We start from the raw sequence: 22,089 nt of genomic DNA on the forward strand, positions 1-22,089 counted from the left end.
TATAAATCTAAAGGGAATCATTGAACTCTGAATTGGGCCTTGGTGGGCAGAAAACAAAAGTAATTTTGACTACTTTAAACTCAGTAACTCAGTGAGGGTTTTTTCTTCTTCTTTTTTCCCTTCCTCTGGAGGTATAAACTAGCATAAACATTCCTCTTACTTTAACACCCTCACCACATTTGCTTGTAAAAATTGTAATTAGCTAAATTCATATAATAATGATTTAAATTAGTATTTCAAGAATTGTATATTATTCATTTAATTTTAAGATAAGGATTGAAATAACTGAGTTCCATAAATATTTTTATTTAAACTGAAATAAACAACTGATGACATAAAAAAATCCATCAACAGATGAACAGGTAAAGAAAATACGGTATATATACACAATGAAATACTATACAGCCATGAAAGTATGAAATTCTGTCATTTGCAGCAACATAGATGGAACTGGAGGACTCACGTTAAGTGAAATAAATCAAGCACAGAGAGACAAACACCATATGATCTCACTCATGTAGAATCTAAAAAAAGTTCTCATTGATGTTGAGAGTACAGGAGTGGTTACCAGAGATTGGGGAGTGTGCAGGAAGGATGGAGAGAGTTTGGTCAATGGCTACAATGTTACAATTAGGCTGGAGGAATAAGTTCTAGTGTTCTACAGCATAGGTGAATATAGTTAGCAAAAATGCATTGGCCATCTCAAGAGAGCTAGAAGAGAGGAATTTTAATGTAATGTGATGATGACCTAAAGAAATGATAAAAGTTTAAGGCAATGGATATTCTAATTACCCTGGACTGTTACCTAATGTGTATACACTACTTAAAATGTCATATTGTATCTCAAATGTGTAACTATGTGTCCAAAAAAAAGGAAAGAAACAGCCCTGAAAGTGTTCCTTTTTATTTAATAAATGAAAGTAGGAATACCAGAAGACCAGGGGAGAGGTCAATTCTTTCCAGCCAGAGTCACAGGCTAAATCATTCTTTTAAACTCAAAGTCAGATATCTTGGTTCAGGGAATTCTCTCTTTTTCATGGATGGGCTCTTAAATGCTCTAAGTAAAAAAATGTTATGACTCTCTTTGTTTTTACCTAATGTTTATTTTATCATGATGTTGGTTAGAACAATGATATTTTCTGATCCGTAGTCAGACGTGTTATCCATTGTACCACTGGCCTAAGCTTAGAACAATATTTTCAACACAGAGGACACATATGTCAATAACGGAAGTTTAATGATAAGAACAGTTGTTGACTTGACACAAGGGTGTGAGTGCTTTGATGGGAAGATTGACCCTGTTTGAATGTCTAGGAATTACAAGGGACTTTTTCCTGCGATTTATGGAGTGCTCTGGACCATGTCATCTCAACCCCAGGTCAGTGTGTAATTGCACATCCTGATGGCAGTGAAGAGCAGTCACCTGGAGGCACCCAAAAGCTTGTGCTGTGAGTTCAGTGGCTTGTGCTGCCTATGCCGAGTTCTGCATGCTTGGGTCAGTCCTTTAAGCTCATGGAGTTCATGATCCAGATGATGTTTCTAGTGGAACTAAATTATGACAATATTAGGCTGTGCTCTGACCTATAATTTATTAATTCACAGTTAGATTTTAGTTCTGACTTACTTTGTGTGGGTTTGTATTCTTTTTTACTGCTAAATATATTCCCTAAAAGTTGGGATCTATTTAATTTGATCCATTCTAAAAGTTATAATAGTAAAGGAAAAAGATTATGGTCAGGAGGCAACAATGTAAAATGGGTAGATCAGATTTTTACACAGCAAGTCTGTTTTTCCCGGTGAGTTAAGATGATCTTCCTAGAAGTAACATCCTTTACCGATGGTCAGCGCCTACAATGCCCTGTCAGTGGAAGAGGGTCCTTTAGACCAGTGCTTCCCAATCTAAAAACACCGGCTCAGAAGGTGTGGGGTGAGGTCCCAGGTTCTGCATTTCTAACAAGCTCCCAGATGATGCCAATGACCAAGGAGACCGAACCCAAGTTACCAAATCAAGACACCAGCTCCCAACTCATCATGATTAATTTTATTCCACAGCATGTTTAAGGGAATGTTATTCTCAGGAGGATGTTTGGGATTAAAATAATTAAAAAAAAACCTGGAAAGTACACACATTTATGTATCTCTTCTTTTCATTAAATATATATCTGTTTGGCAAAAAATGTTAGACTCTTTTGTACAAAAACAAAGCGAAAAAAAAAAAAAACCTTGCAAATTGTAAATACCTGTAATAATTACAACGATGTAAACTTGGATGTCTGACAGCTTGACCATCCCATGGGAAACCTGTGTTGCAGCAGGTTCCCCAGGAGAAGGTGACACCAAACCCTCGGATAGTGACAGCCCGTCACAGAGGCATTTAGGTTTAGTCTATGAGAGATGGAGTGTAACTACTGATTTCATGTGTGCTTTCAGCTAAGAGGCTGGGAGCATGTGTGGAAATGAGGAAGGCAGGTCTGGGCTGGGGCAGGGAAGAGGAAGCCCAAGACTAGCTAGCGCAGAGGGCAGCGGGAGGCTGGTCACGGTCACAGTGCAGATGCGGAGTGGGCGTGGGCTCTGTGGACTGTTTGGGAGAGCCAGTGCTGGCGAGGCTTACTATGAGCATACTGGCGCTGCCCTTGGGACCCAAGAGGACCAGGGCAAGGCCAAGTCAGGAGACGGGGAGAGAGATCTCAAAGCAGATCTCAACTCAAATGAACCTGGTGACATGAGCTGACCCTCCAGAGAAGGGAAAGGAGAGCATGGCGTTTGTCTTCCCATCAGGTAGCTGCGCCATTTCTTCCAGGCACAGGCCATGGGGTATTCATTCCTTGTGGTCTGGGGCTGCTGGCTTTCCTACTCTAGGAAGGAAGGACTTTGCCTGCCAGGGATTAGGATGGAAATGCCCCATGGCTCTCTTGCTAGCAGTGGCTTTTGGCTATTGTCCCACCAGTGAACTGCAGCAATGGGTAGGAATCTAAAGCAGCGAGTCCAGAATCAGATCCAAGGAGGTGGGAGGGGCCAAAAATTGTTGGGGTTAGAGGTGATGCCAAAGAGAGGGTGACCTGCAGCTTCCCTTTACCAAAAGATGATTCCAAAGCACGAGTTATGTTTTCGTTCCTCTCTCCTGTTAGCTAGATTTTCCAGTTTGGGAGGGGGGGGCTTGTCTGGGCCCGGCCACTTCAGTTACAGTCATAGACGAAGTCGTAGTTGCTGGGCTCCTTGGGGATGGGTGGAGGTGCGTCAGGGATCTGGATGTTTTCCAGGTCCAGGAGGCGGAGCTTAATTTCCATGCTGAGCAGGGTGTCCAGGTCATTCCGTGTCAGGTCGCTCATCATGTCTTTCCCAAGCAGCGCATTCAGCCCGTCCGTCCAGATACAGTACTGGCAGGGAAAGGAGGCAATGGTGATCACGACTGCTGGCAATTACCAGAGTAGTGCAAACAGCTAACACCTAGGGAATACCCAACATGGCTAGGCTCTGCCCTAAGAGCTTTCTGCTGCTGCCATTTAATATTTGCTGCCTCTCTACAAATTGGACATTTCTGTTGTCATCTCTATTTTATAAGTTAGAGAGCCGAGGCAGAGAAATTAAGTAAAAGAGTAGTAAGTGGAGTGGGTGGAATTGGAAATCAGGCAACCTGACTTCAGAGTCTTTGCTCTTCCATGTAGAAATGTGTCCCTAGGGAGCAGCAGAGGGTCTGAGTTCTCCACGGTTGTGCAGCATAGTATTGCTAATAACCTACCAGTGCATGCCTGGCTTTAAGGTATGGTGGGATATATATTCCAACACTCCTGGACTCGGCATCATGCCAAGCTTGCTTCTTTCTGGACTCCAATCATCGTTCCTAGTCCACTAGCTAATGTCTGCCTGACCTGATTCCTAGCATGCACAATGTCAGCTCCATTCCACTCTACAAAGATGTTCTTACCTGTGTTTCTCAGTGAAAGGGTAAGGAAACAGCTTTTGGCTGCCCAATGTCTGGTGGCCAACATGGCTAAAATGATTGAGTGATCTCCATGGGAGATGGAAAAGGGGACCATGATACTTGGAGAAGGAGTCAACTTCTGTTGCCAGCATCTCAGAAAACTGCCTGTATTTGGAGGCTGTGCTTCCCTACCAGGCAGGTTGTCCCTGGTCCTACACAGGGCTCTATAAGAGCATTTGCTTTGCTTCCTGCTTCACTGGTCTTTCTTCTACCATACACTCTAGATTCAGTTCTTTCCATGCTTTATTGGGTCAAGTTGCAATTTCAGATCCTGCTTAAGTCTATCCTTGGATTGTGGCTACCTGGGCCACAGAATATTCAAGAATTATAGCCCAGAATATTCAAGCATATCTCAACATAGCATTAAAAGACTGGTGGCATTATATAAGTCTTAAGTCACTGTGATGGGATGGAAATCTGCCATGATACATGCCAATGGCATCGTTTTGGGGGGCTGAAATGCACCCCCTGTGTGAGGAGTGCCGCAGTGAACTGTTGGACTTTGGTTCTGCCTTGGCTATGTGATCTCAGCCAAAGCATTTAACCCATCTAAACATAGGTTTAGTGCTAAGGGATTTCTGGAAGCATTAGTGTCCTCATGAATACCTCAGCCAGATTCTGAACATGTCTAACCATCTGTTTCCTCACAAATAACCTTGATAGAAATAGATACCTAGTTTCTACCCTGGAGATCCTGATTTTTTTGTTCTTAGATGAGGAAATTTTATCTGTAAAAGCTTCCTAGATGATTCTGATGAATATCCACATATGGGTACCACCAAATACCATGCTCTCAAAGTTCACTACCAGCTCTGACACCATTTCATGGGGAATCCCCCAATCCTGCTCCTATACACAACTTTGCCAGCCCTGGCCAGACTCCTGGTGCATATTAACCCAGAGGAACATTTTTTTGAGAAGTGACCTACAAAGAACATTTTATTAAAAATGATGTTGAGGGTCTCCTTCCATTTACATGCAATTTCCCTTCTCCCTCCCTTTCCCTCCCACCTCTCATCCCTGTTTAATGTTAATCTTCTTCTCATGCTCTTCTTCCCTACTCTGTTCTTAGTAACTCTCCTTATGTCAAAGAAGACATTTGGCATTTGTTTTTAAGGGATTGGCTAGCTTCACTTAGCATAATCTGCTCTAATGCCATCCATTTCCCTCCAAATTCTATGATTTTGTCATTTCTTAATGCAGAGTAATACTCCATTGTGTATAAATGCCACATTTTTTTTATCCATTCGTCTATTGAAGGGCATCTAGGTTGGTTCCACAGTCTTGCTATTGTGAATTGTGCTGCTATGAACATGGATGTAGCAGTGTCCCTATAGTGTGCTCTTTTTAGGTCATAGAAATAAATAAGTAGAGGCTAGTATATTATATCTAAAGGTGAAAATTGAAAACATGGAAGAATATTCACGTTATATAGAAATATAAAGTTAAATATCAAAGCAAACATCAATAAGAGTTAAAAGTAGTTACCTCAGAGGAATGGAAACTGAAAGTGGAAAACAATAGGGTTATGAAACTTATGTTTTTCATAAGCCTAACTACTTTTTTACTCTTTAATTTATTTTTTTTTCTCCTTTATTTTTTTATTTTTTTTTTTTATTCAAAACATTACAAAGATTTCGGAATCACATCGGTTACACATCCACATTTTTACATAATACCATAATAGTAACTGTTGTACTCTGCTGCCTTTCCTATCCTCTACTGTCCCCCCTCCCCTCCCCTCCCATCTTCTCTCTCTACCCCATCTACTGTAATTCATTTCTCTTCTTATTCTTTAATTTATATACAAGTATTAATTTGATAAAAATAAAAAATTTAATTAAAAAATACTGTTACTCAAATAAAAAAAAAATGATGTTGAACAATCAATTAGAAATCCTGTAATACTTACTTTGAGTTGGAACTATTAGTATCAACTCATGGTATATTTTATCTAAAAAAAAATCATGACTTCTAGTTTTGTCCCCCAAAAGACCTAAAGATAATGATCAAGTGTTAATAATCACACCTCATGTCCAGGTTCTCATAGCTACCATATCCTATCACAAGTAACCAAGGGTTTAGAGAGAAAAGGCAGGAAAGATGAACCTGGTGTATTTTGTCATAGCAGAATGCAGAACATTATCAAAAACACAGGGTCATGTCATTAGTATCCATAAGCCAACTTGATGGTGTACCTACTTGCCCCAGATAGAATAATTTGGATGCTAACATTGGTAATAACTGCAATATATTGACACAGATATGTTTAAACCCTAAGTTTAGGGTAACCAAATAGTTGACGAGGCCAGTTTCTCTTTCTATATCCCATTAATAAATGAAGACAGAATGACAGAATTGAGATATCAACCTTTGGCAACTCTAGTGGATTCAAAGATCTAGGCAATGACCATCAGTAGCTGCTAACATTCAAAAAAGAAAGACAAGAAGTAGAAAACACTATTGCTACTGCTTAAAAATTGAGCCTGACTTTGGTTGGTCTTCAAAACACCAATTTATAGGCAATATGAGGAAGAGAAGAATATATAAAATGACATTGCAGTCTGTGGAGGGTAGAACAACATCTCCCTGTCAAAGATATCCACATTCTATTCCCTGGACCCTGTGAAAATGTTATGTTATGTGGCACAGGGAATGAAGGTTGCCACTGATGACCTTAAATTAGCAGATTATTGGAAAACTGGATTTTCCACATGTCCAATGTAGTCATATGGGTCCTTAAATTGAGAGAGAGAGGGGAGAGGCAGAGGGACATTGACTACAGAAGAGGAGGCTGATTTGACGAGAGGGCTCAAGCTGTCACTGCTGCAGATGGATGGAGGCCAAGGAATGCAAGAGGCATTCAGAAGTAGGAATGATAATTTGGATTCTCCCCTGAGCCTCCAGAAAGGAATGCAGCCTGCACCATGTTGATGGTACCTCAGGCACATTTGACTTTCAACCTCCGGAATTCTAATATAATATATTTGTGTTGTTTGATACTAACAGTCTGTGGTACTGTATTGCAGTAGCAACAGTAACAAATACACAGAATTATAATCAGCATTATCTTAGACTATTGACAACATTAGAAGAGTAATGACCTGGTATCTTCAATAAGCAGCTTTCAAGGAAGAGAGAAGCACATGCACATTATTGTGAAAGAAGGAGAAACAGAGAGGGACCTAAAGATTCAGAGAGACCTAAAACTTGGCAACCAATTGCAGTGTATGCATCTTAGTTAGATTCTCATTTGAACAAAGTATAAAAGAAAAAAAGAAACATGCAAGTTAGACAACTGTGGGTGTCTGAGAGTTGACTGTGCATGATGATATAAAAACTACAAGAGTCGTTTGGACTGGCAGGAAATTCTGAGCTCAATTCTGGCTCTGTCCCTCTAGTGTAGGGGTTAATGGGAAAGGGTTTCAGGAGAAAGACTGCCAGGGTTCAAATCCTAGCTCTATCACTTACTATTTGAGTGATCTCAAGAAGTGGTTTTTTTTTTTTTTTTAATTTGTTTTTTAGTTGTAGATGAACACAATACCTTTATTTATTTCTTTGTTTGTTTGTTTGCTTATTTATTTATATTTAATGAGGTGCTGAAGAGTGAACTTGGTGTCTCTCATGTGCTAGGCAAGTGCTCTATCACTGAGCTACAACCCCAACCCAAGTTTCTTAACCTCTGTATGCCTCATTTGTCTTTTTTACAAAATAGGGATACTATTAGTTTGTTTCTCGTAGAGTTACATAAGGATTGAGGTGATCCACACATAAAATTATATATCTATACATTAATATCAGTATTTATAATATGTAATAGGGACTGGCACAGGATGAATGAGGCTAGTTATAATTACTATTACCCTTTCTGTTGTTGAGGTCTTCAGTTTGGGAAACCTTTCTCCCCTCATTTGATAAATAATATGTTTAATAGAACTTTCCATTTTATGGAGTGATTGTGAAAATAAGATGAGGTAATCAATATGCAAGTGTTTTGAGGAAGCTATAAGCATTCATAAGCATATGCTACCTCTGTCCTGGTTGCCTCTATAAGAAGTGACAGTAATAAAAATCTAGCAGTTCTAGAGCATATCTTCTTATCTGAAATTAATGTACCTACACAGGGGAAAACAGCCTTGCATTGATTTAAACTACAGCTGACGTTCTACTATTCTGAATAGTTTTCTATAACGTTCTATACATTTTGAATATGGTGGCCTGTGTATAACTACTCTTTTACTTAAAAACAGAAATAGTAGGACACAGTGTCTATTTTCAGAAAGATGAAGACAATGTCTTACCCTTCTGCAAACTAAATGTCAAGTGACACAGAATTATATTTAAGCATCATTCTAAATGCAGGATTTGTGTCTAATCTTTCCTCTTTCTTTGGGATGTACGATTTTATTCAAAAGCTTCAAACCAGTGAAAACCAGATACTAAAGACCTTCCAAATGAGCTACATCTCCTAGGGGAAATGAGGAACAAAAGTCAGATTTCACTAAAATGTTCCCTTCCCTTTCTAAAACCTGTTTATGCAGTGACATGCAAAACAAAAACGTGAATGGTATCGTCTAAAAATAAAATTTTCAAGCATGATGTTGGGTTCCAGTTTACAAGAGAAAAAGTTAAATCAACCATAACTGCTACTTTGTCTTACAAATGCATTTTCCTAGATTTATGCTAAACCTTTTAAATATAGCTGACAGTGTGCTTCAAGAAGAGAAACAAATTATACATATAACAAGATGTCAAAAAGGAATAAAAGCATCTTGGAAATAAAATTCCAACAGCAGAGACAGCCCTAACCCTCTTAAAATAGCTTAAAGAAACTTGGAGAGAACCTACTTCATCAGATGTTTTAAAGAATAGAGACTAGTTTATCTTGGGAAAATCCAGACCCAAAACCTAAACATTCAATGAAAACCAAAGCTCTAGCCAGGGCTGCTTCTTCCTCTGGATTAACAATTATGCCTTTGCTAAGTCTGAAGCATTTGTGCATCCATTTTCTTTACCATTATGCTATAATTTGGACCTTAAATGTACCCTAAAGTCTCATTTGTTAAAGGTTTGGTACCAGCCTGTGGTACTATTGGAAAGTGGTGGAACCTTTGAGAAATGGAGCCTAGTTGAAGGCAGTTAGGCCACTGGGAGTTGCCTTCAAGGGGATATTGGGACCCTGGACCTTTCCCTTTCTCTTGCTTACTTCCCAGTCATCATGAAGTAAGGAGCTTTCTCTTTCAGCTTCCTGCCATGATGTTCTGCTTTGCCAGATGATTCAAAATCATAATAGATTCAACCAACCATAGCCTAAGAGCTCTTGAACCCTGAGCCAAGATAAACCTTTCCTGCTTGTTAAGTTGATGATCTCAAGTATTTTGTCACAGTAATGGAAAGCTGACTAACACACATGAAATATCAATCAAACTACTAAGAAGTTGGACCTGTTATAACTGGCAATTTTTAAAGAGGTTTCTAGTCTACCTCAAGATAATAAGATTCCCTTTTGTTCATGATTATTTCGGGCAGACTTCGAAATGTTTTTCTTCCTTTCCAGTATTTTTCCTTGTGCTGTTTTTCTAGAAACAATATAACATTCTGTAATAATTAACTCCACTGAGACTCTTACCTCATGCTTGTCAGGAGCAATGAAGTTCAGTTGGCAGTTTGAGTCATATAAGATGGAGAAAGCAAGTTCAAGCACCTCCTACAAGAGATCCAAGAAAACACTACATTAAAGAAGATTGGCATTTTCTTTTTACAGTTATAAATGGCTGCAGCTTGAACATGGAGTAGGGCTTGCTGCCTGTCTGGACAAGAGAAGCAGCAACGAAGACAGCAGGAAGAGGGGGCATGCTTTTCAAGGTTTGCAGCATGAATCCTTCTCTCCATTCAGGAGAGATCTGTGGGAACCACTTGATCTCTCATAACAGCCATGTAGTAAGTGATGTCACTACCCTTATATGGGGCAGAGTTTAGAGAGGTTAAGGCCACATGGCTCCAAAGCTGTTGTCTTCTTCTTTCTGCAGTATCTCCCTCCCAGGGAGACACAGCAAACACTAAACTCTCCCACAAGCAGCAGCATGAACGGCTGCTCTACCTTCTATCACCCCCAAACAGACACAGGTCCATAAAGGTCTGACCTCCCCAAAACATAGAGGCTATCTCCAAGGCAACAAGGCTTCTGGGTGAACCCAAATCTCAATGGCTGTCCTTTGCTCTTTGCACTACTGTGGAGCAAATGCACACACAGATTTTATTCACTAGAGGCTGCAGGATATTAAGGAGAAGCATGGGCTCAAGTGACAGACCTGGACTCACTCACTGTGGAGGGCAGAATGCGGACCAGGCCCAGAGTTCCAAAAACCAAATGACACTTTCATTTCACTGCAGCTAAATGACTTTGGCCAAGGTGCTGAGTGTCATGTCTAAAATGTAAGTTTAAAACCACTTTTCTAGGCATGTAATCTACCAATATCAAGCACCATGATCATCCTGCTGGCCTGAGCAGTCAGCAGGGTGGAATCTCTGGAAGATGAGAGTCCTCAGTACATCCCGACACCCCGCGGCTCCAAATCTGGAGGAGAAGGGTCAAGTGTATCCATACCCCTCTCTCCTGTGGTGATCTGGGAGCTGCCCTGCTCAGTAACTGCCCCAGGGAACATCCTTTCTTAGGGAGCCAGACCTCTCCACTTTATTCTCCACCTCAATACGCGTCAGAGGATTTGCCTTTGGTGAGTGACCCCTGGCGCCAATGCCCCAGAGAAAAGGTGGAAGGCAACCCAACAAAGTCAATGCCTCCAGATTTCAGAAGAATTAAAGAATTTTTCCCAAATAAATTCTGAAGACCTACTGTGAGCTAGATCCTCTCTCAAGAGAGTCCACCAAGAAGCTATTTCTGGTTCTCGTGGAGTTCCTGTGTGCCATGGCTCACCTCCACCTGTTCCCTCATCGAGAGGAAGCAGCTTTAGTTCTGAGGCCAGACCTTCCAGTATCTCACACTCGAATGGCTTCCCTCACTCCACCAGAAATAGAAGGAAAGAAGGATGTTGTGGCCTGGAAGCTATTCTGAAAAAACACTCCTCCATTTTTTTTTTGTTTTGTTCTTTTTATTCCTTAGGATTCCATGCAGGTCTCTGTCCAGTGAAGATGGCATGTAAAGCCGCTCACCCAAACAAATAACAAACAAATCTGATTTCCCATTAAGTTCGGCACCTGTTTCCATAACCATATCTCACAGGTCTTTTAATTTACAATTAAATCATCATAGCTTTACTAGTAGTAGCATCAATTGATATTATCCTTAAAAAAAAAAAAGCAATACACATCAAGAACCAAAAATCCCCCTCCTGAGGTTGTTCCAGAAAGAATATTCAAAAGCAAGCAAAAGTTACATACTACTATCTGTAAGAAAATTATGAAAAAGTAACTATCTCTCCCTTCTTTGGGTACTAAGGAAATCACAAATTAGCAATTGAAAGAAATATATATGGTCAGTCATTCAGTAAGATAATTATGAACATCTGATATTAAGTGAAAAGCAGGAGAAATGAACACTATGCACACACAGATCATAATTATGAACAACTGTAGACAGACTACAAGAGATCAGTATGTGAAATGAAAATTGCATTAAGGTGCTGGGATTATAAATCTTTTCTCTTCAAAATATTTTTTTCTAATAAAACCTTGAACTCTAATCTCAAAAATTCACAAAAATTATTGTTGGATAGGAATGTTGTGTAAGCAACTATTTCTTTACTCATCGGAGAGTCATTCATTAGAAAAACTCTGACTCATTCTTGAGAGAAGGGAGAGATGGGCTTTGCTTTTGAACAACCAGTCTGGATATCACAGCAGCACCAGGGGACTTTTCGTGGTAAATAGGACAAGGCAAAACTCATCAAAATCTTTCTGGCTGAGCCCGGATGACAACTGCCACTTTGCTCAGGGAAATCGCATGGCCAATCACCCCTGGTGGCAGCAGCTGGTTTGAACATCACCATGGCTGGCCGGGACTCTGAGCTCCTGACAAGGTGCTGAGGTCTCCTGAGACCAGGGTATTGGCAAGGTCAGCGCTGTGACCCTGTAACACTTTCTCCTCTGCAGAGGGATGGAGAAGGAAGAGAAATAAAGGGGTGTGCTGACTTTGGGCTTTGCCCTTGTATGCCTTACTTAGGACATAAATGATCAGAGCTGTCCTGACCTAGATTGCTGATAAACACAGGCAGGAAATGGGAAATTCGTGAGAATGTCAATCCCCACTTTAATTTCACTGAGGCTTCCTGGGAGGGTGGGAGGAATTAATTCTCTGAACCACAGGCCTGTGTGAAAGGGTGCTATCACTTATAATGGGTTTTATTGACGTCTTCAGCTTGCTGTCATTGAATCATTGGTGGAGGTCAGCTCTGCAGCACTTGGAGCAGGGAGGCTGCAGAGCTGGGAGCGATGGCACCTCTCAGGCCAACACTCTGGAAGATGCCACCTGTCCAAACTGCCTGGGAGGGAGAAAGGCGCCAGGTGGTGGCTGAGTAGGCTGTCACAAAACTGGGGCAGTGTCCCCCTCAGGGGCTTCCAGCCACAGACCACAACATTCACACAGACATCTAACGCTCTGGGGCTTTGCTGCTCACTTCCGAAGGCCTTTCATTGCCTCTGGATTGAATTCAGTGAAAAATCACACCCAGGAGCAGCTCATCTCCTCCCGTTTTGCTCAGGCACACCTGCCAGCCTGCCATGTGGAGGAAGGTTCTGGAGGGGCTGAGTTCTAGGGAAGGGGAGGATCATCCGTCTATATCCTCAGGTCCCTCTATATTGTCAGGTCTCTGACTTTGAACTCAATCCTCTGGCCCTGGGGTCAGTGACAAGGCACACTGGGTCAGGGATGTTCAGAGAAACAGCACCTTGGTGCAGAAAGTGTATGAATGCATTTTCTTCCATGAGTCAAAAGATAGACTGGCAATACAAGAACAGAATCTTACACAACGTATTTTCAGTGCACAGCATTGGTTCAGGTTTTAGGTCAACTTAACTTTGGCTATTTTACCCAGCATCCCCTTAAATACGTTGGTTCTCCATCTATCCAGATCATCCGGAGGACAAAGTATGCTGACGAAAGACACAGGATGGAATTTGGCCTATGTGTGGGTGTTAAATAGGGCCCCAGAGTTCAAAATAACCAATAAGAAACCTGTTGCTTACCGCGCGAGCGAAACCTGCCCCTTTATCCTATAAAAGACCTCTACCCCAAAGCCCGGTGTGCCAGTTCACCAAAGCTCCGGCTGAGGTTTTGCTGAGCACCCGCAGGTGCCTGTGTATCAATAAATTGCCTCTTGTTTTTGAAAAAAAAAAAAAAATAGGGCCCCAGAAATAACAGTAGATTTGATAGCTACAGTGCATTGCTGCTCACCTATATATCTGTGGACCTGAGTTTCTGTTTTAAAAGGCAAACAAATTTACTCATTCGGGCAGTGCCCAGTAGAAGAGGCTCCTTTTTTCAGGCACCTATACCTTCGAGGCTTCAATTCATCTTAATAGCATTAACTACTGGTTCTCCAACCCATTTTCTTCTCCCTGTCCCCGGGTATCGTAGGCTCCCAATTCACTGGTTCCCAGTTAAAGAATGCTCTCTCACACATGGAGAGGCCCCTGGGCCTTTTGGCATGCTGTGTCCTCCTCCTGGAAAGTCTCGCCCTCATTTCTCCACCTGGCCAATTCCTTTTCAAAACCCAGCTCAAGTGCCATTTCCTCCATGAACTGTTCTCAACTCTACTACTCTGTTTAAATTATTTTTTGGCGTAGATGATGAATTGTAATTGTACATTTATAAATAAATCATATCAGTGGACACCTAGGCCCAGGGCCAGGTAATATTTACCTTTGGATTCCCGGTACCTAGCACAAAGAAGATGCTGGATGAATAAGGAGTGCAGTAAAACTGAATAAAAGTCTTTTAAATTAAGACCAGGGTTTCAAGCCGACTCTAAGACATCACCTTCTAGGAGAATCTGTTTCTTATTTAAGATTTAAGAATTGCATTATAAAAGCAAAAGCTGGGTTCTGGAACATTGGAAGATGGTAGCTTCGCTGATAACCAGTATTCTCTTATCTGAATCAGGATCCAGTGAGATCCACCCTCTGATGATTACACGGTGATGGTCTAAGCTCCAAATCCAGTGAGACAGCACTGCATGTCCAAGTTAAGCCACACAACAAGAAGTCAACTTATTTTATAAATTATGGAGTTTGAATTTAGATTCCTTAATCCTTAAAAATCGAAAGTCTTACAATTGAATTTCCACCCACCCATGACAATTCCTTTCAAATCTCGGTCAGAAATTTTCCACTCTCTGTGAAGAACCTGGCATTTGTTTCCACAGAGATTTGCCTGTTGCACAGAGCTTTGTTAGACTCTTAGATTCTAAGCTCCTGGAGGCTGGGCCATGTCTCCCCCATTGGCCACCCCATACCCAGTGCTCATCAGATCTCAGGCACCTCAATGTTGAATGACTAAATGTGTGAATAAATGCCTCTACTATGGAGGGCCAGTTCTCTTCATCTCTCTATAACAGTGCCAGAGACATTAGCAAATGTTAAATAGGTGAGAGGACTGCTAGTTACCAATATTTTTCTATTAACAAAATATCTCTTTTGTGGATTCTAGTAGATGAGTTTGCAATGCTCAGCAATTAAGCCAACCAAGTCCCGTGGCACAAAATGTCAGAAGCTACGGAGTTTCTAGAGATTCTGTGGAAAGGGTCAGCAGCAAGACTGGGTTGTTGCCCATCCTATACTTAAAGATCTCCTATGGACAGATTTTGGCTAATTCTCCTTTGAAGCTGCAAGTGTCCCCTCTCTTACTCAGAACTCCCAAAGGTAGGGAGGAAGGGGCCTCTGGGTTCCTAGAAGAAAGGGTATGGGTGTGGGGCATTGAGGAAGAACTGTGGATTTCCTTTCTACCTTTTGACATTTTGCCTAAAGAAGTAGGTATACAAACCAAATGTTACAGGACAAGTAATTTCATGAATATGCAAATGAAAATCCAGACTGAAGGAGATACTGCTGTCCTCACTCCTCAAGAGTCAGATTGAAAGAGGGTGGTGGGTGGCCAAAACATCAGGGTCACTAAGTTCAAGAAAGCAGCTTCCATTTGCAGTCTTGTTTGTTTTATAAAATGCACCCCATCCATCCACCCATCCACCCACCCATCCACCCATCCATCCATCCATCCTTCCATTTATTATGAGTGCCATGACAATAATAATAAAAAAGTTTAGGAAACATCATGGACTATGTTAATATTCTTTAAGGGAAGAGGAATGAAAAGTAAGAAGGCCAAATCCACACACATATATATTATGTTCAAATGTGATCATCCTCTCCACACCTGTTTTGATCTTGGCAACTTGTGTCTTTTGTTGTTAGGCTGGAAGAGAATCAATTTTATTCATCTTTTCAATGACCCAGCTTTTGCTTTGTTGATTTTTCTCTAGTATTTTCCTGCTTTCAGTTTCATTGGTTTCTACTCTAATTTTTATTATTTCTTTTCTTTTGCTTATTTTAGGCTTAAATTGCTCCTCTTCTCTAGTGACCTAAGATAAAAACTTCAATGATTTGAGATTGTTATTTTTTCTCACATATTCATCTAATGTTATGAATTTCTCCATAAGCACCATTTTTTACTGCATCCCACACATTTCAATAAGTTTTATTTTTATTTTATTTGGTTTAAAACATGTTGAAATTTTTCTTGAAACTTCCTCTTCAAACTATGGGTTATTTAGAAGTTAACTATCAGATTTCCAAATATTTGGGGGATTTTTAAAATTTATCTTTCTGCTGTTGATTTTTAGTTTGTGTTTTGAAAATATACATTGTTATTTTTTTAAGTTTAAAATATATTTTATGGTCTAGAATGTGGTCTATCTTGGCAAATGTTTCCTGTGAGCTTGAGAAGAATGTATAGTCTTTTGTTTCTTTGGTGGATTATTTTATTAATGTCAATTAGATCAGGTTGATTAATTGTGCTGTTCAAGTCATCGATATACTTTTTGATTTTCTGCCTGCTTGATCTATCGATTACTGACGATGGAATGTTGAAATCTCCAATAAAATAATGGATTTGTCTATTTCTCCTTTTAATGCTATCAGTTTCATGACTCGTACTATGAAAATTTCTTTTTAAATTCATATATGTGCAAGACTGTTATGTCTTCTTGGAGAATTGACTCCTAGATAATTTTCTTTGTTCTCAAGATTGCTCTGCCTGAAATTAATATAGCTACTCCAGTTTTCTCTAGATTAGTGTTAACATGGTATGTCTATCCCTATCTAGTACTTTTAACTTATCTTAGTGTTACATGGCAAGGGGTTTCTGGTAGACAGCAGACAGTTAGGTCTTGCTTTTTTAAAAAAATTTGACAATATCTTTTGATTGATGTAGTAGACCACTTATTTTTAAAAGGATCATTGATATAGCTAGATTAATGTGGATGTGTTGGTAACTCTTTTCTTTTTGTTGATTTTGTTCTTTGTTTCTTCTTTTTTGCCTTCCCCTTTTTAATTACTGTCATTCATTTCACTTATCCATATGCTGTAATCATCAATGCATGCTTACTATAATAACCTTAAACAATGAGTAGTTATCTTTTCGATGTGTTAACAATAAAAACTAATATTTTTATTTTACCTTTATTTATTCTTTCTCTGATACTCCGTCCTTTGAAATGTAGATTCAAGTTTCTCATCCTTATAATTTTCCTTCTGGTTGAACCAATTCCTCTAACATTTCTTGCAGAGTAGGTCTGCTGACAATGAATTCTTGTCACCAAGTTTATCTCAGTTTTTATTTATTTGAAAAAAACCTTATTTTCCCTTCTTATATGTGAGTAACATCACTGGATTTAATATTCAAGGTAAGTGGGCTTTGTTCTTTCAACCATCTGCTCCAATCTACTCTCCTTGCTTGCAAGTTTCTTATGAGAAGAAACTAATTCTTATCTCTAATTCTTATCTTTGTCTTTGAAGAGTAAGGTGTTTCTCTCCTTATAGCTTCTTCCAAATTTTTCTCTCTGCCTTTGGTTTTCTATAGCTTGAAAATTATATGTTTAAGTGTGGGGTTTTTTGGGTATATTTATCCCCGCTGGTGTCCTCTAAATTTTCTGGATTTGTGGTTTGATGTCTGTCATTATTTTGGAAATTTCTTGACCATTATCACTTCAATAGTTTTTCTGTTCCAATCCCTTTCTTCTCCTTTATTCTTGGAATTATACATATGTTATGCCTTTTGCAAATGTCTCATGGTTCTTTGACATTTTGTTGTGATTTTTTCTTTTCTCTTTGCAGTTCAATTTAGGAAGTTTCTACCAACTCAATTCATCTTCAAGCTCAAGGAGTCTTCCCTCAACCATGTTAAGACTACTCATGAGCCCACTGAAAGCATCCTTCATTTTCATTACAATGTTTTTAACTGATAGACTTTCCTTTGGACTCATGTGCTTACATGACCTCTCTGTTCTCCGACATGATCTATTTTTCTCCATTAGAGCCTGTAACATTTTATTTTAAATTCCCCACCCAACAATTTAATATTTATGTCATAATGGAGTCTGGTTTTTATCATTGCTTTGTTCTTCAGATTTCTTTTTCTTTTTCTTTATTGGCATGCCTCTAATTTTTTGTTAAAATGTAGACATGTTCTATCAAGTAATAGGAAGTAAGATATTTAGGCCCTTAGAGCAATAGCCTATGCTAAGTTGGCAAGGAACTGGGTTATGTTTACATTTGCTATAGTTATTAAGTGCCAGAGCCTCCAAAGTCTTCTTGTGTGTCGTTGTTTTTGTGTCCTTTACTGTCTCTGGTTTCCCTAAGTAACCCTCTTCAGAGAGGCAGTATCTTGCAGATCTTTCATCTACAATACACTGTTATTACTTTGGAGTCTGAGGATGTGGCAATGAGGTATAGGGAAGATATATAGCATTCTATAATCTTCCAATTAAATCTCAATCTTTTAGGGGCTCTTTGTCTTGGGGATGTCAGTTTTCCAATAGTATAGCTTCTCTAGTAGTATACCTTTATTCCTCCTGTCCCTTCCCCTTTTCCCTAGCTATAAAATTCCCAATTAATTTCTTTTTGACCCCGATTGCTGTTGACTATGTCTCTTATCACCTCCAACCCCACAGTTGAGATAGGGATGCTAAAAGGGGATGAAATCAGATAAATTCCTTGCTCCTAGTTGGGAAAAGGCCTGGAGAATTAGGACTTTTTAATTAAAGGGGCTCTGGAATATTTCATAACTATTCTTTCCCATCCCTGACTGTGAGGGACCTTTCTCAAAGAGAGAACCTCCTGAGGTTTCTGAAATCCATGGAAATATACCCCACTTGCCAATGGAACCTCTAGGAGTTTCTTTCTCTCAATATGAGTCTATACTAAGCCTGAAGAAATTCATCTGAAGTATCACAAGTGCTCCCACTGTTTAGGAACAGTAATCCAGTGGATTCTGCTCCAGATAAACAGATCTTGGTTGTGACTCTCTTGATGACCCTGAGTCTACATTTCAGGGTGATGGTTTGCCTGCATCTTCAGCTCTCTGAAAGGTTCAAGAAAGCTGTTAATTTCTAGTTTGCTCAACTGTTTTTTTTTTTTTTTGTTGTTGTTGTGGTTGTTTGTTTGTTTTACTATAAGGATGGGAGTGACAGTTTTCAAGCTCTTTACATGTTGGGGATGAAGCACGAAGTCTCTCTGATCTATTTTACTTAATTCCTTCTGTCTCTCTTCTGCATGCTTGAGTCCTGGCAGGCTGTCCCATGGCCAGCTAGGGCCTTCTCTGGGTTAGACTCCTATTGCTGTAAATTTCCTCTAGTTTTCTGGTAGGCTTCAGACATTGTATAACCAGGGCTCCTTAGCTGGAACTGAGCAGAGACAGTGCTCTCTGAGATTGCAGAGGGAACACTGATGTGCACAGCATATGGTAAACCCTACTGGTGTTACAGGAAGGCAGTGCCACAGGAGGCAAATCATGAAAGCAGGGACCTTGTTGCTACAGTTAAGGATGCTCTCTGGAATCTGAAGAGCTGCACAATCCCTGTAGTCCCACACACATCATGGCAAAGAGAGACATGGGAATCGCTATAGGTACTGTATAACTGGTGATCTACAGACCCTGGCCTCTGAGACACGCCCTTACATCATTATTCTTGTCTTTTAAGTACATTATATGACAGTGTTCTGATGGGCTTGCCAAAGGAGAAATACACATGGACTTGGGAAGAGTTACACACATAACTTAAGAGTTACACACATAACATCTTGTGATCAGCTTCCCTGGCTGCATCTGCGTCCTTCTATTAAACTGAATGATAATTTCATTGTAGTTTTGTTTTCCTTAAGTATAAATAGGGTCATCTCACAAAGACCTAGATTCCCCTTTATCTGACAACATTTGAAATTACAGACCATTTATTTTAATTCTGATTAATAAGGATGTATGTGATATTGTTTTCCTCTTAGATACTGATGCTGGAAATAAAGAAGCAACCTATTGATCCATGTGACACTTTTGGCGCCAAAGTGTCTAGAGCAGCCAGACAAATCTAGATACTTTTGTTCATTGATGAGATATATATATATTAAGATACCAAGAAGTATAAGAAAAGAATTGGCTCCTCGATGGCCCCTCTGAAGGCAAATCCCTCCAAACTGGGGACAAAGAAAATTATTCCATCTTTCCAAATAATGCCCCTGCTGTACCCTCTGTAATGAAATAAGGACTATCTATCATGGTTGGTAGACTAGGAGGGGTGGTGAGAAATGTGCAATGGGAAAGAGGCTGAAGCAATATAACAAGCTGGGAAATTTTCCTCCTTTCATCTGGGTTTGAGATTTTTCACAGACTATTTTTCCTCAGTGTTGAATGATACCAGGTCCCTATAGTTTTCTGCAAGTTTTTGAGTCATCTGGTATCTGCCTTTTCCAGGCCCCATTGACCCCCACTCCCCCAGCAAGGTTGCTGTGGTTCCAAGTTGGGAAGGGAGAATGAACACAAACAAAAGTTTAAGAGAAGCCCAAGAATGGACAGGGATGTGTAGAGGAGGTTGGAGATGCCAGATAAGAAGAACCAGGGCAATTCCCAGGGTTGGAAGTAGATGGGAAGTGAGAGAATGGAAGAGATAGTGGGCATTAAAAAAAGTGCTGGGGGAGAGAAGGAGTAAGGGTGAGAAGTACAAAATGAATCAGGAAAGGAAAAAGGAATGTGACCCTACCTAATACACACACACACACACACACACACACACACACAAAGCTATAAAGGAGGGCTGAGACATCACAGTCCCTGACTGCACTGTGTAGATAGAGCTATTTGCAATAATTTGGAAATCATACCTTGTTTTGTTTAAGGGCACCTTTCTCTTTCATGTGAGGACAGTCCTTTCCCGTCACCACAGCTTTGATATCTGCCACCGGCACTGCAATTCATAAAAGAAAATGAAAGTAATGACACCATTGAAAGCTTCATCATCAATAAAGAAGCAGAACTAAGCACTGAGTCTGCTTCCACGTTTGCTGTTCCCAGAAATGACTGCAAAAAAGAGACAAGAAGAGTGGTGAAAAAAAGAGAAGTCAGGCTGTGTCCCAGGACTAGAAACTAAAACACATTCTTATATTCTGGTAAAAACGCATCTGTGGGGAGAAAGAACTATGTCCACAAAGTCTGGTTCACTAAAACAAAGACACTAAATATATATATATATATATATATATATATATACCATTCTAGGAGTGTTGAAGTGATGGCATTAGAAGCAGCAATGATAACAGTGATTGTAAACGCATCAACAGATGAACACTGTCATGACAGAGGGCTTCTGTGTGCCAGGAGCAGTGCCAAGTGCTTTTTCCATGTCAGTATCTCTCTCTATAGCATCTGCATTTATGTAGTTTCCAAGTTTGGGATTAAGAGGGAAAGCAGCCTTATTTCAAAAAACTTACCTGACTCTCAACAGTTCTGAACTCTCACTCCTTGATCTCTCCCTATACTATCTCATTATTTCTTGGGACAATTACAAGAAGTAGGTTAGATTATCCTTATTTTATAGACAATGAAATTAAACTGAAATAAAGGAAACCTTAATCAGATATGGAATTCTTAAAATAATGCAGTTAGATAAAATGATGTTATCTCATGTCTTAGGAGGTGGAGGAAGATAAGAAAAGATATGAAAACATCTCTGCATTTAAAACTTTTGTTAAAAATCAACCAAGAGAAGATAGTAGGAGGCTGGTTTGAAACTTTAAGGTAAAAATGCAAAGTCATCCCTCCTTCTCCAATCACTAATCCTTCAGTCCCAGGAGGATTGTGAATCTATAGGCACATGCAGACTAGCTTGTCTTTACCAAAGGTGGGAATTTAGGATCTCTGAGTGATCCATTCCTTATGCTGCTTCAAATCAGGAGGAGAATGTGAGATTTCACAGTTAAAGATTGTATATTTTTTTTTTCAGAAAATTGGTTTTAAAGTTGATAAATATAAAATTACAGAACAAAGAATGTTGAAACAACTGAACAGGAAGGCTTATGTTTTCTGAATAAACTAAAATCAAATCTGTTGACAGCCCTCAAGCTCTCTCTACCATAAGAGCAGTGGGGTTGTAGAAGCCCTTCCAGGATTCTTTGTAGGCTCCTCACCTCATGGGTTCCTCCATCTTGAAGCCCTGATTCTAGACCCTTTTGGTAGACATTATTTGCTCACTTATACCTGCCTTTCTGCTTCTTTTGGCTACATGAAAGACTACATTTCCCAATAGCCTTTGTACATAGGTGGGGTCATGTGACTAGCCTTGGCCAATGAAATGTAAGAGGAAGTGCTTCTTTTCTAGATTGAGCCAGTAAAAAGCCCACATTCTCTATTCCATTTCCCCAGCTGCAGAAACTGACGGAGTACAAGTTTCATTCAGATGGTGCAACTATGGATGGCAAAGCCAACATTGGCTTGTGTTCCTAGGTGCAAGTTAGATAACATGAGAAACAAACTTTTGTTGGGCTTAAGCCACTGAGATTTTGGGATAGTTTGTTTCTACAGCAAAATGTGGCAGTGCAGTCTGTCCTGA

At 39.9% G+C, this 22,089-nt stretch overlaps 1 protein-coding gene across 3 annotated transcripts in view; it reads right to left on the bottom strand.

Moving 5' to 3' along the window:
- Positions 1–2,021: 2,021 nt before the first annotated feature.
- Elmo1 (engulfment and cell motility 1) overlaps positions 2,022–22,089 on the bottom strand; it is a 551,061-nt gene continuing 530,993 nt past the window's right edge. For all 3 annotated transcript variants that reach the window (XM_076864020.2, XM_076864023.2, XM_076864025.2), the window contains exons 20-22: positions 20,366–20,448; positions 9,612–9,689; positions 2,022–3,377 (exon numbers count right to left, since the gene is read on the bottom strand). In XM_076864020.2, coding sequence (XP_076720135.1) covers positions 3,177–3,377; positions 9,612–9,689; positions 20,366–20,448 — 362 coding nt within the window. In that variant the 3' untranslated portion in view covers positions 2,022–3,176. The remainder of the gene's footprint in view (positions 3,378–9,611; positions 9,690–20,365; positions 20,449–22,089) is intronic.

The sequence above is a fragment of the Callospermophilus lateralis genome, chromosome 1 (genome assembly GCF_048772815.1).
Source record: "Callospermophilus lateralis isolate mCalLat2 chromosome 1, mCalLat2.hap1, whole genome shotgun sequence".
Classification (NCBI taxonomy): domain Eukaryota; kingdom Metazoa; phylum Chordata; class Mammalia; order Rodentia; family Sciuridae; genus Callospermophilus; species Callospermophilus lateralis.